Source organism: Bos indicus, chromosome 1 (genome assembly GCF_029378745.1).
Source record: "Bos indicus isolate NIAB-ARS_2022 breed Sahiwal x Tharparkar chromosome 1, NIAB-ARS_B.indTharparkar_mat_pri_1.0, whole genome shotgun sequence".
NCBI classification, from domain to species: domain Eukaryota; kingdom Metazoa; phylum Chordata; class Mammalia; order Artiodactyla; family Bovidae; genus Bos; species Bos indicus.
The window spans coordinates 117,238,386-117,256,576 of NC_091760.1; the positions used below are offsets into that span (position 1 = coordinate 117,238,386).

Here is an 18,191-nt window from a genome sequence, read left to right on the forward strand (position 1 = left end):
GAGTCCTGGATATTTATATTCTTTTCCTTTGGATATGTAAGCCTGAATCTTGAACAAACATAAACATAAACATATTCATCTAAGACATGAAAGCAGTTGGTTTCTCAGAATTAAAAATCTGTTCCCCAGCCCCCTAGCAAAGGGGCATGTGTTAAGGCCGCCCTAAGCCCAAAGATCTGAAGATCTGAGTACAGCACGCCTGACTGAGAAACATCATCTCAGTGAAGCAAAAAGAGGTCAGAGATTCATTTCCTTGTCTGGCCCCCAGGGAACAGAAACACATATTCCAAAACAATGCTGCAGAAGAACAGGCTGCAGGCAGAAGCAGGGGGGCGGCAGGGAGAGGGAGAGTCAGGAATCGTGACGTCTCCATTTAATTCCAGAGAAGGAATCAGCCCCCCGAACTCTGGAGATAGGAGTTTCATAGCTTTACATCACTCTCATCAAAGATGCAGGCCTGCGTGGACTGCCAAGTAGGAGCATGCAATGCTTTGGACTTCACCCTTACTCCCTCAGAGTGAAGGGAAACCCTCACTTACTTAGAGTGCCACTTTCCATTACTAGAACCCAGGGACCATAGAACGCACAGCCTTCCCCCAGCCACCCCTAGGCAAACACTCCTGGGCCAGACTCCCCGGAGAGGTGCGGAGCACTCGGAAACGGATCTACAGTGTCTCCTAGAGCCCTGCATTGGTGCAGAAAAACCACCTCACATAAATGTGGGGAAGTAGGGCACATGTGGGGCCCAGCCCAGGGGAAGTCCTGGCCCACTGCGAGTCCCAGAGACGTCAGATCCAATTCTGCTGTCAGCTGAGTCACTCACTCTCTGAACCCCCACTGGTCCCTCTGAGTCACACACTGCCGGGCACCAGGTCTTATAGGAATAGAAACCCTATGCAGTAGCAACTACTACCTCTCCTTTTAGATGTAAACACAGAAACCAGGAGGCACTCTGCAAATAGGGCAGATTCTTTACCGTCTGAGCTACCCAGGAAGCCCCAAATAATCGACTACCACAGCTATTAGGAAATTGAGCCATATTTTTAACCAAGGTCCACTGCGTCCATTTAATCATTATGCTCCACTGCCTGCCCACTAGTCCAATAGGACAGTAAAGAAAACCTACTTCACATTCCAAGACCTAAACATATGAATCACGTATTGCTCCCGAGTTACTCAATGCATAAAGTTTAGCATCAATTACAGAGTTGATTACATTCTATTCCTGTATCAAAATGGTAAGAAATATAACTATTATTAAGGGGCTACTTCATGTCTTAAACCATGGGAGCTGCTGGCACCTAGTGGATAGAGTCTGGAGATGCAGCCATCTACAATGCACCAGACCACTCACCCACAGAGAAGTGCAACTCAAAAAAACGTTGACAGTACCAAGGATGAGAAATCCTGGGCAACCCCAAGACTATAGGTGAAAAATCCCCCCAAATCCATCCTGACAAACTAGATGCAGTTACTGACACAGAGGCTAGGGTCGGTGGGGGTGCATTTTCATGGCCCCAGAAGGGCCTGTGCGGCACCTCACCTCTTCCCCCAGCTCCTAATTACCTGCCTGCATCACCCAAAGATGTGAAGACAGACCCAGGTTCGAGGAGATGCCACTCTTGCACATAGCTGCGAGTTTGGCTAAATGTATTTTAAGGAGAGTGGTTGGAATTAAAAGTAAAAACTAAGGCTTCATGTTATCAGTCTACCTGTTATTACATGGAATCAAAGAACAGCTGTTTGTGGCAGAAACTCACAGATGTTTAGTCTTCGTGATTTTGAGAGTCTGTAAACAGGAGGGCCCAGGAAGGAGGCCTGAAGGTGTAAGGACAGAGCTGAGCTTATGCTTTGGTGGAAGAGGAAGTTCTGAGGTGTCTGCAATTCAGCCTATGAAGAAGATGCAGGTGTTTCCAATGTGAGAATGAATTAGCACTGCTCCTCAATTAAAGGTCCGTAAGACCCTGATACTGGGAAAGATTGAAGGCAGGAGGAGATGAGGACAACAGAGAATGAGATGGTTGGATGGCATCACCAATGTGATGGACATGAGTTTGAGTAGGCTCTGGAAGCTGGTGATGGACAGGTAAGCCTGGAGTGCTGCAGTCCATGGGACTGCAGAGAGTCAGACACGACTGAGTGACTGAACTGAACTGACAGTCAAAGCTATGGTTTTTCCAGTAGTCCTGTATAGATTTGAGAGTGGGACCATAAAGAAGACTGAGCACCGAAGAATTGATGCTTCTGAACTGTGGTGATGGAGAAGACTCTTGAGAGTCCCTTGGACAGCACGGAGGTCAAAACAGTCAATCCTAAAGGAAATCAACCCTGAAAACTCATTGAAAGGACTATGCAGAAGCTCCAGTACTTTGGCCACCTGATGCAAACGCTGACTCATTGGAAAAGGTCCTGATGCTGAGAAAGACTGAAGGCAAAAGGAGAAGGCAGCGGCAGAAGATAAGATGGTTGGAAAGCATCACTGATTGATTTGGACGTGAATTTGGGCAAACTCTGGGATACAGTGAAGGACAGGGAAGCCTGGAGTGCTGCAGTCCATGGGGTTGCAAAGAGTTGGAGACAACTTAGTGACTGAACAACAAACAACTCAGAGACAACATCTGCCCACTTATAAGTGAAAGCACGTTTCTCGCTGGCGTACATTCTGACCGAAGATGAAGTCAATGGGCCATGGTGGCCAGGAGTTTGAGGAATCAAGTTAGACCTCATGCCCATATAGAGAAAACTGGCTGGAAGGGAGAAACAGCAACAACCAAGGTCCTCCTCATGCCCAGGATCCTAGCATCCAAACCACAGCAGCAGACCTGGGTTTCCTCCAGCAACAGGGTCTCCACCAACTGACTACTGTCATTTGTTGTAATCACTAATATATGTGATCTGTTTCTAGTCAGGTGTTCATTTTTAAACTTTCAGAAACTGGAAAATTAAACAGAGGTTCTGTACACAATGGTACCCAGAGGCTCACTGGAGAGACTGCACCCACACCTGGCAGACCTCTTAACCACTAGATCCCACTCTCACACTCACACGTCCACCTCACCTCAAAAAAAAAAAATACTTGATAAGTGATTCCTAAAAACAATATTCTACAACAATGCTGAAGGGCCTGCAATACGTGTGCACACTCACAGACACACACAAAACATGCCTGCCTGAGTTACCATAGGAGTAAGGAAGACCTCGCTGGGAGATGAACACACAAGTTTTAATACTGTCTGACCATGTATCATCTGCCCAATTCGCCTTTGATGAGTTACTTAACCATTTTCAGCACCAGCTTCCTCATTTGTAAAATGGCGGTAACAGTAACTGATTAACAAGGCTCTATTATGTTACTCAAGAGCTTGGGCAAGCCACGGGACCCCTGCTGTGCTATCATCTCAGGAGTCCTGGTGGATGTGCCTGGTAGCTCTCTCTGCCCCACACATGGTCCCTCCCCTTTGACTGGCTGCTGCTGCTGCTAAGTCGCTTCTCGTGTCCTCGTGTCCAACTCTGTGCGACCCCGTAGACAGCAGCCCACCAGGCTCTGCCGTCCCTGGGATTCTCCAGGCAAGAACACTGGAGTGGGTTGCCATTTCCTTCTCCAATGCATGAAAGAGAAAAGTGAAGGTGAAGTCGCTCAGTCGTGTCCGACTCTTAGCGACCCGGTGGACTCCTCTGCCCATGGAATTTTCCAGGCAAGAGTACTGGAGTGGGGTGCCATTGCCTTCTCCATTTGACTGGCTAAACCTAACTAATTTGTCAACCCTCACTGTCACATGACCCAAGAAGACAGCTTTAATACCACCATTCCTGAAGCTGGAAGGTGCTGAGTGGTAGCTCTGCTCCTGTGCCTCCTCCTTCAATCACAGCCCCTTGTTGCACCCAAAAGTACCACTGTGTTCCGTCTCCCCTAGATTGGGAACTTCCTGAGTGTTCCCTGTGGCCAGTGTATCTCCATGCCTGCCTGCCTGCCTGTGCTGTGCTCAGTCATGTCCAACTCTTTGGGATGCCATGGACCCCACCAGGCTCCTCTGTCCATGAGATTTTTCCAGGCAACAATACTACAGTGGGTTGCCATTTCCTTCTCCAAAGAATCTTTCCGACCAGGGATCGAACCCATGAATCTCCTGCACTGGCAGGCAGATTCTTTACCACTGAGCCACCTGGGAAGCCCCACTGTATCTCCAAACTGCCTGGAAACATGCTCTTATGGATTTAGTAAACAAATGAAGGAAAGGAAGATCCAATGTATAGAGGAGCCAAAGGCTACAATGTACCTTATGAACAGAGGATTTCAACCTGCGAAAATCAATACCATCAACTATTACAGGGAAGTCAGAAAACAGAATGACAGAGAGAGGGACCATAAATTTAGAAATGAGGTCCCTGGCAGCCTTTGAGAAGTGTGATGAGCACTGGACATTAATGCTCATGAGGATGAAGAAAGATAAGGGAGGTACTCATTCCTTTGGGTACAAAAGAAAGCAAGATTCCCACTGGCTGAGCCTAGACAGAGCGCAGGCCAGAGAGAGGACACAGGGAGGGCAGAGAAGGGTTAGACAGCCATAGTCGAAGTCTGAGCAGCAGCCAAGTAGGAAATGGAGTAGGAAATGGCTTTCTGAGTCGCAAGGTGGGCGGGTCAGTTACAGAATAAAAACAGTAACTTCTTTGAAATAAACTGAGGAGCCTATAATGACTTCCTTTTGAACAGGTCTATGACCTAGAAGAAAAAGACACTGTTTACCCACTCCTCAGGAGTCACGGTGTTGGGGGAGAGAGGCAAGACCAAGAGTCAGGATGAAGAAATTCTTAAATACTCAACCGACCATAGAATAAGATAGGTCAGAAGACTGATGACCTAATTAATACTACTCAAAAGTATAAAATATTTTTAAAATAAAAGTATGCTGTTGAATATTTAATAACATAAAATATTATAAAATGCAACTACAAGACTGAATAAGTAGCCCATACATAAATCCTCATTCTAGTCATCCCATTACAACTGCTCTGAAAACCATCTAGGATACTACATACTGGCATGACAAGGAGAGAAAAGAAAAAGTCACACATTACAGCAAGGGAGATAAAAACAGCAATGCTAAGAAAACAGCCTAAGAAGTTTGGACATGTGCACAATGATTACACACATCTATACTCTTTTCTACTGTTAGAACAATCATCTAGAAAACAAGTATTTATCACATATGAAAAGATCTTGGGGCACCTGGAATGAAAGCTTTTGATGTTTGAACTCTACGAGGAATTTTGAGCCTGTCACTTGCTAAAAACAGAACAAAGAACAGGGAGGAAAATGCTCATCACAGGTGTGCTGTGCCAAGTCGCTCAGTCGTGTCCGACTCTTTGCGACCCCGAAAAGGAGGGACTGTAGCCCAGCCAGGCTCCTCTGTCCATGGAATTCTCCAGGCAAGAATACTGGAGTAGGTTGCCGTGCCCTCCTCCAGGGGATCTTCCCAACCCAGGGATTGAACCCAGGTCTCCTGCATTGCAGGCGGATTCTCTACCAGCTGAACTGACACTGTCACTTGCTAAGAAGAGAACAAAGAACAGAGAGGAAAATGCTCATCATAGGTGGGTAGTGATAAAAGAGTGATTTGAAAGCAATTCATTTTCCATATACATTTTTCCCTAATTATGAACTATTCCAAGTACACAAAAGTACATAAACGAATGCTGGTAACACCAATATACCTAATCGCCCAGTATTAATTCACAGTAATGTTTACGCATAATTCACAGTAATGCTAGGCACAGTAATGTTTAGTTGTTTCAGAATTTAAGAGATGAACGACCACAAATACAGCTAAAGTCCAACCACCCTACGCCCCACTTCCTTCTGCAAGAGTAAGCACTGTTCTGAAGTTAGACAGTATCACTCTTGCCCAGAACAAGCTCGGTATCACCCTGGATCAAATAAAATATTTCACCACAGAGAACTACATCTCCTTGTTTCTAAAGAAAACCTCATGACCTTTTAGGACTATCCTAGGTAAATATAAGATGTTCTTTATCACTGGCTCTCCATAAAATATCTATTTTTATTTCCAGACCAGAAAGATGAGATTATGATGATGAAATCTGTAACAAGTAAACTCTCTAAGAAAAATTCTAGATTTCAGGCTCCCTTTAACATTATTTTTTCCTACCTGAAGTCCCAACTACAGCAAAGGAAAGTTGTTTTTTTAAACCCTCCTCATCAAATATTTATTAAAGTTTCCTGTGTACAAAGTCAAAAACTTGCTACTCAAAGAGAACTCCTTGCCTTACCAACATCAACATTATACCCAACTTCAGACTTATGGTATATGAGTCTTCATGTTAGCTGGAGCCCCAGGAAATCTGTACGCACATTAAAGTCTGAGAAGGGCTAGCTTAAAGAATTCAGAAAGGTGCCAACCCAGACCAAGGCAGAACTGAACCAATCACATTCTGCGAAACCTATCCTCTTCCTATCAAACAATAAAGCTTTCAGCTGTTATTTCGGTAAAGTCCATGTATACCTAGACCACTGGTTATCAAGCAGGGGCAACCTGGCCCCCTAGAGGACATTTTGGTCACAGCTAGGACGATAAAGCTATTGGCACCTACTAACTAGAACGCAAGGATGTTGATGTTCAACACCCTACAATGCTGAGGACAACGCTCACAACAAATCGTCAACTCCAGAATGTCAGTGGTACAAAGGTTTTAAAAACAAAAAACAGGAAACAAAAGAAAGCCTGCTGATGATTTCCTGGCTAAAAGGCTCAACTGTTTGTTAACTTCAGTAATTTATATGATCTGTTTTGAGCACCTAAATCCATAAAGGGGGAAAAAATAATAAACCAGTAACTAAAAACACTTCTTATTCAATTCTCAAGTAGAGTTTACAAGGTTCTCACCAGAGTTTACATCAAATCTATAATGGTCAATAGCGACAACCAACAAGAAGTTTGGTAAAACAACAAAAGCATATATTGAAATATTTCAAGTTATACAAGCCGTATTTAAAGACTAAGTACCCTGCTACCACACATACATCTTCAATAAAACATTCTGGCGTGTATTTAACATAATTACATCTTCATTTTTCTACTACAATACAGGATCACTCGTGAAGAAACACCTTGGCCGCTTCAAGATGACAAGCGCTCACTGGGCTAAATTACTTCATTGAAAGGAAACCTCATATTGGACAAAATTTTTAAAAAGGTAATTGAAGAAATACTTGAGCACTGTCAAGAGCTTTGTTAATTTCATCAAAATATTATGATGGAATAATTTCTCTTCTTCAGAAAAAGTAGAATTATAGCACACAATTAAAACACTGGAAGGTGGTCCGTTTTAAGAGAAAATTGGTTCACTGCATGTAATTACACAGAAGATGAGTAATGAACTCAACACACTTTTATTATGGTGAATGTGTTTCTGGAGTGAGCATCGCCTTGTCTGGTCCTGGATCAACTAAATTCTGCCCAAAGAGAGAGCCCTGAGGTTACATGAAATACTCCACAACCCAAAAATATGACTGCTGCACAATCCAGAGACCTAACATTTCACTAGGAACAAGTGTACTCACTATCTAGATTAAAAGTAAACTTTGCCAAAAAAGAAGGAAAGAAAAAAAAATTAAACTTTGCCATGGATGTTCTACTTGTACAAAAAAAGATGAAAGAAATTCATAGGCTCCTACTATACATTAACAGCTGTCTTTTGGTCCCATAAATTCCATTTTACCATTATATGACCAAAGATCCAAAGTGACAGTTTATATAGACCAAAATGTTTCACATCATTTCATTCTCCTTTACCTGGATTTGTGGAATGAGGAAGATTTCCACCTAACAAAAGCTAATGCCTTATATTTTTTTAAATTGAAGTCTAGTTAATTTATGGGCTTCTCTGGTGGCTCAGCAATAAAGAATCCACCTGTGGATTCTTTGATGCAAGAGATGCAGATTTGATCCCTGGGTCTGGAAAACCCGCTGCAGAAAGAAATGGCAACCTACTCCAGGATTCTTATCTGGGAAATCCCATGGACAAAGGAGGGTGGTGGGCTATTAGCTTGTGGGATCGCAAAGAGTTGGACACGACTTAGTAACTAAACAACAAAGCTGATTTAAATGTTCCGTTAATTACTGCTGTACAGCAAATATAAATGGATATGTGTGTGTGTGTGTGTGTGTGTACACACATTCTTTTCATATATATATTCTTTTCCATTATGGCTTATCTTAAAATCCTTCTTAAATGAAGTCTCAAAAATTCAGGAAGTTTTGTTTATGTCCTCTGAAGCCTTAAGGTGAACATAATGACCACTTTCATTATAGAAATTCAGAGATAACCTCAGAAGTAACTTCCATGGGCAGGACTGGCTACACTTCCACAAACTGGCTCTCCAGAATGCCCCTTATTTCAGTAGATCATCATCCAGAAGTGCTTGTCCTTTTTCCTTCTCCCCCTTTGCCTGTCTCTCATCTTTAATGGGCTGGGACAAGCTGCTTAGAAACAGTAAATCAGCTCAGAGCCTGGGGCAGGGAAGGGAGTGTTGTTGGGCCACACCGAGACCTTCTTTCTTTCTGATTTATTTGGTTATTTATTTTTTATGTTATAGTATAAAATCAACATCCATATGTGAGTATCTCCTCCATCTGTGACAGGGTTTGAAGTTTGAGTAGGTCTCTTTATCAGGATACTAAATCACCTCTATACTTAAGGAGAGGAGACAGGACAGAAGGTACAAGGTCAAAGTAACACCTGTCTCTATTATTATTGTGTCCTATTATTCATCTCACATGTATTCCTGCCTTTTGATCTCCATGTCTAACTGGCCTCACCTGCTGTAGATACCTTAAGATAGTTTTTTCCACACATCTCTTGATCCATCACTGCAGAGAAGGCTGCCACACCCTGAGACACCAAGACCAAGTATGGCAAATTATGTACCGGGCGGTCACATCGCCCTGCCATCAACACTACTGTTCAAGAAACACAGACTCAAAAGCATGAAAATTTCTGCTAACACTGTCTCGGATTTAGCTATAGCTCATGACCCATGTAAACTGTCCCTAAATTTGCCTCTGCTGTATCCAGACAGCAACCCAGGCAGCAGTAATACTCTCTTCTCCCAGTCAACACATCTAATATGGAAAGATTCTGATCTGCCATTACTTCAAAACAGGTCAAAATAGCAAGAAGATGGCATTTGGAGAAAAAGATCCAAGCAACAATCGAATATTCATTTCAGAAGGCACTCCTGCTCTAGAAGTTTGCCTGGGTCAGCTAGCCCCTTCCACCAATCTCAAATGAGGAAGGGAGAGGGAAGTGAAATGCACTGCAAGGCACATATGCTCAATTTTTGACACTGAGGAAACAGAGAACGTAGCTCTCGACCCTTGAGATCAAGGTTGTTGTTGTTGTTTAGTCGCTCAGTAGTGTCCAACCCTTTGCAACCCCATGGACTGCAGCCCACCAGGCTCCTCTGTCCATGGGAATCTCCAGGCAAGAATACAGGAGTGGGCGGCCATTTCCTTCTCCACAGGAATCTTCCAATCCAGCGATCAAACCCACATCTCCTGCATTGGCAGGCAGATTCTTTACCACTAAGCCACCAAGGAAGACCTGGCATTGGGGTACACACAGACATACTGTATTTCAAATGGACTAAGTCACGAGACTCTGTGGAAAATGTCTTTATACACATTCCTAGAAGGAAAGGAAAGAAACGGTGGCTCTTACTAAATCATTTCTGAGAAATTTTTCACTATTACTCTGTATCAGTTCAGTTCAGTCACTCGGTCGTGTCCAACTCTTTGTGACTCCATAACCGTAGCATACCAGGCCCCCCTGTCCATCACCAACTCCGGAGCTTACCCAAACTCATGTCCATCGAGTCGGTGATGCCATCTAATCATCTCATCCTCTGTCGTCCCGTTCTCCTCCTGCCTTCAATTTTTCCTAACAACAGGGTCTTTTCCAATGAGTCAGCTCTTCATATCAGGTGGCAAAAACATTGGCGTTTCAGCTTCAACATCAGTCCTTCCAATGAACACCCAGGACTGATCTCCTTTAGAATAGACTAGTTGGATCTCCTTGCAGTCCAAGGGACTCTCAAGAGTCTTCTCCAACACCACAGTTCAAAAGCATCAATTCTTCGGCGCTCAGCTTTCTTTATAGTCCAACTCTCACATCCATACATGACTACTGGAAAAATCATAGCCTTGACTAGACAGACCTTTGTTGGCAAAGTAATGTCTCTGCTTTTTAACATGTTGTCTAGGTTGGTCATAACTTTCCTTCCAAGGAGTAAGCGTCTTTTAATTTCATGGCTGCAATCACCATCTGCAGTGATTTTGGAGCGCAAAAAAAAAAAAAAAAACAGCGTCAGCCACTGTTTCCACTGTCTCCCCATCTATTTGCCATGAAGTGATGGGACCAGATGCCGTAATCTTAGTTTTCTGAATGTTGAGCTTTAAGCTAACTTTTTCACTCTCCTCTTTCACTTTCATCAAGAGGCTCTTTAGTTCTTCTTCACTTTCTGCCATTAGGGTGGTGTCATCTGCATATCTGAGGTTATTGATAATTTCTCCCAGCAATCTTGATCCCAGCTTGTGCTTCATCCAGCCCAGCATTTCTCATGATGTACTCTGTATAGCAGTTAAATAAGCAGGGTGACAATATACAGTCTTGACATACTCCTTTTTCTATTTGGAACCAGTCTGTTGTTCCATGTCCAGTTCTAACTGTTGCTTCCTGACCTGCATACAGGTTTCTCAAGAGGCAGGTCAGGTGGTCTGGTATTCCCAACTCTTTCAGAATTTTCCCAGTTTATTGTGATCCACACAGTCAAAGGCTTTGGCATACTCAATAAAGCAGAAATAGATGTTTTTCTGGAACTCTCTTGCTTTTTCCATGATCCAGCAGATGTTGGCAAGTTGATCTCTGGTCCCTCTGCCTTTTCTAAAACCAGCTTGAACATCTGGAAGTTCAAGGTTCACGTATTGCTGAAGCCTGGCTTGGAGAATTTTGAGCATTACTCTACTAGTGTGTGATATGAGTGCAATTGTGCGGTAGTCTGAGCATTCTTTGGCATTGCCTTTCTTTGGGATTGGAATGAAAACTGATTTTGCCAGTCCTGAGGCCGCTGCTGAGTTTTCCAAATTTGCTGGCACACTGAGTGCAGCACTTTCACAGCATCATCTTTTAGGACTTGAAATAGCTCAATTGGAATTCCATCACCTCAACTAGCTTTGTTCATAGTGATACTTTCTAAGGCCCACTTGACATCACATTCCAGGATATCTGGCTCTAGGTGAGGGATCACACCATTGTGATTATCTGGGTCGTGAAGATCTTTTTTGAATAGTTCTCTGTATTCTTGCCACCTCTTCTTAATATCTTCTGTTTCTGTTAGGTCCATACCATTTCTGTCCTTTATTGAGCCCATCTTTGCATGAAATGTTCCCTTGGTATCTCTAATTATCTTCAAGAGATCTCTAGTCTTTCCTATTCTATTGTTTTCCTCTATATATTGGCTTCTATAATTATTCTATAAAGAAAAAGTTGGCACTCATTAAATAATTTCTGGAAATTCTTCAGCATGTAAATACATATTAAATATTTAATATTTCTCTCTACAATGTACTAGGGCTTCCCTGGTAGCTCAGCTGGTAAAGAATCTGCTTGGAATATAGGAACCCCAGTTTGATTCCTGGGTAGGGAAGATCATAGGGAAGATCCCCTGGAGAAGGGACAGGCTACCCACTCCAGTATTTTTGCCTGGAGAATTCCCATGGACAGAGGAGCTTGGCAGGCTGCAGTCCATGGGGTCACAAAGAGTTGGACATGACTGACCAATTAAGCACGAGATCTGCTTTTTAAAAAATTGTATATTTTAAACTGCAATGAATCCAACAATTAGTGAATACACAACATGACCCCCACAGCACACTGACTGAGGGGCAGTGTCCCCAGCACTGCGACCCCTGGGGGCAGTCTCTTAAGCTCTGTCAAACTGCTCTTAGACTAAGTTGCATCTTAGTTTCAGTGGACAATACCAATTATTTCCTAGATACAGACTCTGCTACAGTAAGCAGTTTACAATAGGAAACATAGACCCTTCACTTACCATCTAAATATAAAACAGGCCATAGAAGACTACAAAGAAGCAGGTCAACTACAAATCCATTATGATCAGATCCAAGTGAACAGGGCATTAGATTTCCCTCCAAAGGAAGTCCAAGGACTGGCAAAATCAAATGGCTAGAAATATTTCTAGTTTTGTCATATGCTCATAGGAAGAGTACACAGAAGCAAGATATTCTTTTGTGAGAAGCAGCACACAAAGCTTGCAAGTATGATTTTTATTTGCAATATGACTGAATTTCATATTCTACATTTCCAAATTTCATCTTCTCACACTTGCTTAAATTTACTGACCTAACCCTTCACTCACTTTGCAAGCACCATACGTGGCACCAAAAAAATAAAGATGAACAAGATATATTCTGTATCCTCAAGGAACCCAGTGTCCTCCGCAATCTTTCTTTCCCGTGATCCCTGACTAGATGTAAATTTCTTAAGAGGGATTCATGTCTTGTATTCCAAGACTGTATATTCATTTATTTCACAAATATTTTAAATATCTAATGTCCTAAATGTAATGCTAGGAATACAATGGTTAAAAAAAAAAAAAGAAAAAGACATGATCCCTTTTACCCTGAAGAAGCTTACAGTAGTAGAGGAAACAAAAAGCAAACACCTACAGAGACGAGTGCTGTGATAGAAGAAAGACACAGAACTATGAGCTCACACACAAGGGGCCTCACACTCAATCCACCCCAACCAAGGCTCATGGTGGCAAAGTGTCCTCAAGAAAGTCACAGCTTTCTTTAGCAAAGGATGATGAGAAGTTAGCCAACCAGGAAGGTAGTGGAAGAGTCTTCCACACAAAGGAAAGTTTGTGCAAAGATTCAAGGTGAGAGAAATCATGGAGCCTACAAGGTAGGAGGATTCAGAACAGCAGGAGCCTGTTGCTGGAGGTAGAATTAGCCGGATCAGACCAAGAAGGGGACTTCTGGTAGCTCAGGGTTTAAGAGTTAAAGAACTTTATCCTGAGGACAAGAATGAAGGGTTAAACAGGATGTTGCCATTACAGATAAGATGGGCAGCAGACATTTTCTTTGATACATCAAACAACCTTTCAAAAAACTCCTCACTCCTCATCTTCCTTGTGCCATAAATCATTATGTCCAACATCTGTGAAGACTACACAAGATTCCCTAACAAAAGAAGGTTCTGGGTAACACCCAGGACAGTGTTGCTCAATGAAAGTATGATGAGAGCTATATATGTAATTTTAAATTTTCTAGTAGCCTTATTCTTTAATATAAGTAAAATTAAGTGAAATTATGATTAATAATATATTTTATTGAAAGGTGTATTTCTAAAATATTATCTCAACATGTAATAAATATTAAAAATACTGAGATATTTTACATAATTTTCTCATACTAAGTCTGCAAAATTCATTGTGCATTTTACATCATATTTCAATCTGGATTGGCCCCATTTCAAGTCCTCTATAGCCACGCATGGCTAGTGTCTACCATATTGGACAATACAGACTAGAATGTACTTTGGGGAACATTTCTCAGAATGTTTAAGGTACTTCTATCATTTTTGTGTTTACTAATTTATAAAATTATTTCAAATCAGCTTCTAAATGGGAAAAGACACAGAATATCTCAATTTTGAAAGGTACCCATAATCCTATACCAAAAATACAATTACATGTGGCCATGTATGCTTGTAAGACATGGTCCTACGTCTAAAATATACATAGGGTGGGCTTTCTCAAAAGTAGGGTCTGTAACTACAGCTCTTAAACCTACTATGAAACAGATGCTGTTTTTATAGCTTTATTACTTCAGAGGCTACATTTAAATCAGTACTCCCAGAACTCTGGAGTTTTACAGGAAGCGCTATCATTTCAGGGAAATGCTGGTCTCCATGATTACCTCAGTTCTCAGGCTCTCCTGCTGCTTCCCTAATGTTCCTTTCCTGTTACCTGTCTACTCGATTCTTCCCTTTTCTAAAGGAAGGAAGAGAAGGTGAAAGGGAGGAAGGGACAGGTACCTAATGAATACAGCACAAACTTAGCCTCCAGAATTTGCTGGGCTTGTTTATATCTTGCTGGGGTTTATTATATCCTATCCTTGCCTGGAAAATCTCATGGACAGAGGAGCCTGGTGGGCCACAGTCCATGGAGTCGCAAAGAGTTGGGCACACTGAGCGACTAACACTTACTTACTTACTTGGTTATATCTATTGCCCTCTGCTTTTATTTCTCAGCAAACAACTCAGAGGTCGTGAGTGCCCTCTGAGTGACTCTTTCACATCTCCTTGCAGGCCACACCTTCAGAAGTTACCAGACCATGAATGCCACCAGCGTCCCACCTGCGGAGGGGTCCTGCCCCTCCAACACCCTCATCACCAAGCAGATCATCCCCATGCTGTACTTCGTGGTCTTTGTGGCCGGCATCCTGCTCAATGGCATGTCAGGGTGGGTGTTCTTCTACGTGCCCAGCTCCAAGAGTTTCATTGTCTATCTCAAGAATATTGTCATTGCCGACTTCCTGATGAGCCTGACTTTTCCTTTCAAGATCCTGGGGGACTTGGGCCTGGGCCTCTGGCAGGTCAAAGTCTTTGTGTGCAGGGTCTCGGCCGTGCTCTTCTACATCAACATGTACGTCAGCATCGTGTTCTTCGGGCTCATTGGCTTTGACAGATATTACAAAATCGTGAAGCCTCTCTTGACTTCTTTCATCCAGTCCATAAGCTACAGCAAACTCCTGTCGGTGCTGGTGTGGAGCCTCACACTGCTCATCGCCCTTCCCAACATGATCCTGACCAATCGGAATGTCACAGAGGCCACACGCGTGAAATGTATGGACCTGAAGAGTGACCTGGGCCTCAAGTGGCACAAAGCCTCCAGCTACATCTTTGTGGGCATCTTCTGGATTGTGTTTCTTTCCTTAATCATCTTCTACACTGCTATCACAAAGAAGATCTTTAAGTCCCACTTCAAGTCCAGAAAGAATTCTGTATCAGTCAAGAAGAAATCTAGCCGTAATATATTCAGCATTATGTTCGTGTTTTTTATCTGCTTTGTACCTTACCACATTGCCAGAATCCCCTACACACAGAGCCAAACAGAAGCTCATTACAGCTGCCAATCAAAACAAATCCTGTTCTACGTGAAAGAATTCTCTCTGCTACTGTCAGCTGCAAACGTATGCCTGGACCCCATTATTTATTTCTTTCTATGCCAGCCATTTAGAGAGGTCTTGTGTAAGAAATTGCATATCCAATTAAAAACTCAGCATGACTCAGAAACTTCCAAAATCAAAAGGGAAAATATAATACAAGAAAGCACAGATACTTTGTGAATTCCCACCTCCTTTCAAATAAAGTTCATGCATGCATACTGTAATCTTCAATTCTATAATAAAACAAAATGAATACACGTGTCCACAATAGTATCATCTCTAGGCATTACTATTCTTAGTGGAATAATAAAGGTAACAGGTAAGTTTCCATGCATATTTTGTAACATCAAAGAAAAAATAATACATTATTTAATCTTATCCCATCAAAATAGAAGGTTTAAAAGTATAATCAGTAGTCTGGTCAGTTCATACAGAACTTTAAACAGCAAATACATAGGAAGCAATAAAGACAATTCACAGGTGTGTCTTCTAAAAACAAGAATTAATTTATACAATTTTTTTCAACAAGGTCATTAAAGACCAACGTAAAAGCAGGCAGAGTTGATATGGACTTATAGGCCAGTTTGTAGTGAAAAAGTCAAGTTTTCTCTGATTTGAAGAACCTGGGTAAGCAGACACTGAGAAAATTACTTAAGAAATCCCCAACTGATTTATTTCATCACATTTCAAAGGCAAGCAGATGTAAATTCTGTACACTGCAGCAAAAAGTGTAATTTTTCTCTGATAGCATTTTGAGGATAAGGTAATTTTTAAATTCTTTATATGAAGATTAGCTAAGCCACTTAATGAGCCTGGGGTTCTGGTCTTAGAATATGTTTAAGTGAACTCTACAGAGACAATCTAGGTAGTGTCATGGGTTGCGAGCAACTTCCTCTGCTCAATGGTATGGAAAAAATATATATAAAGGCTGACTGGGGGAAAGGCATATGCACACAAATACCCCCCAGGCTGGCAACATACATTATTCTCTAAGAGTAGAAAGAAAGAGTTTTCGTAGAAAGCAACTGGACTTTATAAAAAAGAAAATCTAAAATTTATGAGTGATAAATTACACATGAAATGAAAATTAACATATCACATTTTATGAAAAACAAATTTCATATATGCAGATATAGGATATGGCTGCTGGCTTTGTGAGTTATCAAAGCTAAATTCTTTCCTTGCTATTAACTTGACTGAAGATATTTAGCCCAACTTTCAAATGTTCTTCTCAAACATTTTCGTATGTTTATATATTTTTTTCAAGCTCTATCATATATGTACTAATAAAAAATATTTTTCATAGTGTCAATTTTTCCCTTAATAGACAAGATATTATTAAAAAACAGTACCAGATTTCCTCAGTCAAGACATGGGTGGTTTCCTTAGTACACTCGATCACACATGCTAATAAAAGACACAGAAAGAAGGCATAGGAATACCCAGGTAAGAGTTATATAGAGTACTTTTGAAATCCTATTTGCCACTGACTTTTCAAAATAAGTATTTCTATGTTCTAGGACCTCATCAAATTTTAGACAAAAGTGAAAGGGCGCATTTTAAACTGAGGAAGATCTGGGAAGGTCTTCACACTCTGTATCCACCTTCCACTCTCTGCTCCCAACTCTGGGTCAAACACTCTCTTCCAAAAAGAACAAATCACAATTCTATCATAGGCATGCCCAGCAAAACTAAGCTTGCTATAGCATTTGTCTAGCCAAATATATTTGCAAAAGAAAGTAGCTTGTTTTTATTCAGTTTCCATTGTTCAGGGCAAATTATTACATACTGATGTTTAACATGCCCCTACTGCAGCACCATAGGAGAAACTGAAAGTATACAAGAAGATAGGAACCACCAAGTAATGCCTCTGTAACCACTGTGGCTAAGCAAATTGGAAATATGAAAGGCAGTATTTTTCAGGAAACAATATGCAATGCAAATAAGGATAGGTGAAGCAAGAGTTGAATAACAGCTACTGCATATCAGAACATATCTTGTAAAGTAAAAGATCTATACTTGGAAAAGTGTAAGACACTGAAGAAACACAAACCAATGCAAAGATACATGGTACTCACAAACTGGAAGAATTAACACTGCTAACATGACCATACTACCTAAGGCAATCTACAGGTTCAATGCAATCCCTATTAAAATATCAATGGCATTGTTTACAGAACTAGAACAAATAATTTTAAAGTTTATATGAAAATACAAAGGCCTCTGAAAAGCCAAGATAAGCTTGAGAAAGGAGACCAAAGTTGGAGGTATCACACTCCCTGATTTCAAACTATACTACAAAGCTATAGTAACCAAAACAGGATGGTACTGGCACAAACAAAGACATATAGATCAATGGACTAGATAAAGGGCCCAAAAATGAACCCATACGTACACAATCAATTAATCTACAAAAAGGAGGCAAGAATATACAATGGAGAAAAGACAGCCTCTTCAATCAATGGTGTTGAGAAAACTGGGCAGCTATGTGCACAAGAAAGAAACTGGACTGTTTTCTAACACCATATACAAAAATAAACTCAAATGGATAAAACACTGAAATCCAAGATTTGAAGGCATAAAACTTCTAGAAGAAAACACAGGCAGTACACTCTTTGGCAATGGTTGTAGCAATTTTTCTGGATATGTTTCAGGCAAGGGAAACAAAAGCAAACAAACTGCATCAAACTAAAAAACTTTTGTTCAGCAAAGGAAATAAACAACAAAGCAAAAAGGCCAGGAACTTTCACGCACTATCAGTGGTAACGTAAATGGGTAATGCCACTATGGAAAACAGTATGGAAGTGCCTCAAAAAAAATTAAAAATAGAACTATCAACAATTATACTTCTCAGTATTTTTCCCTAAAGAAAAAAAACAAAACACTTATTCTAAAAGATACATGCATCCCTATGCTCACTTC

At 41.3% G+C, this 18,191-nt stretch overlaps 2 protein-coding genes across 21 annotated transcripts in view; one reads left to right on the top strand and one right to left on the bottom strand.

The window, feature by feature from the left end:
• P2RY14 (purinergic receptor P2Y14) overlaps positions 1 to 16,581 on the top strand; it is a 65,890-nt gene extending 49,309 nt beyond the window's left edge. For 8 of the 14 annotated variants that reach the window (XM_070769043.1, XM_070769340.1, XM_070769089.1 and 5 more), the window contains 2 exons: positions 7,107 to 7,212; positions 14,410 to 16,581. In XM_070769043.1, the coding sequence (XP_070625144.1) occupies positions 14,436 to 15,449 (1,014 nt within the window). In that variant the 5' untranslated portion in view covers positions 7,107 to 7,212; positions 14,410 to 14,435 and the 3' untranslated portion in view covers positions 15,450 to 16,581. Of the gene's footprint in view, positions 1 to 4,711; positions 5,593 to 7,106; positions 7,213 to 14,409 lie in introns of all 14 variants that reach the window. The other 6 variants (XM_070769622.1, XM_070769681.1, XM_070769722.1 and 3 more) reach the window with 2 other exon arrangements.
• MED12L (mediator complex subunit 12L) overlaps positions 1 to 18,191 on the bottom strand; it is a 506,270-nt gene that overhangs the window by 209,623 nt on the left and 278,456 nt on the right. The window lies entirely within an intron of this gene.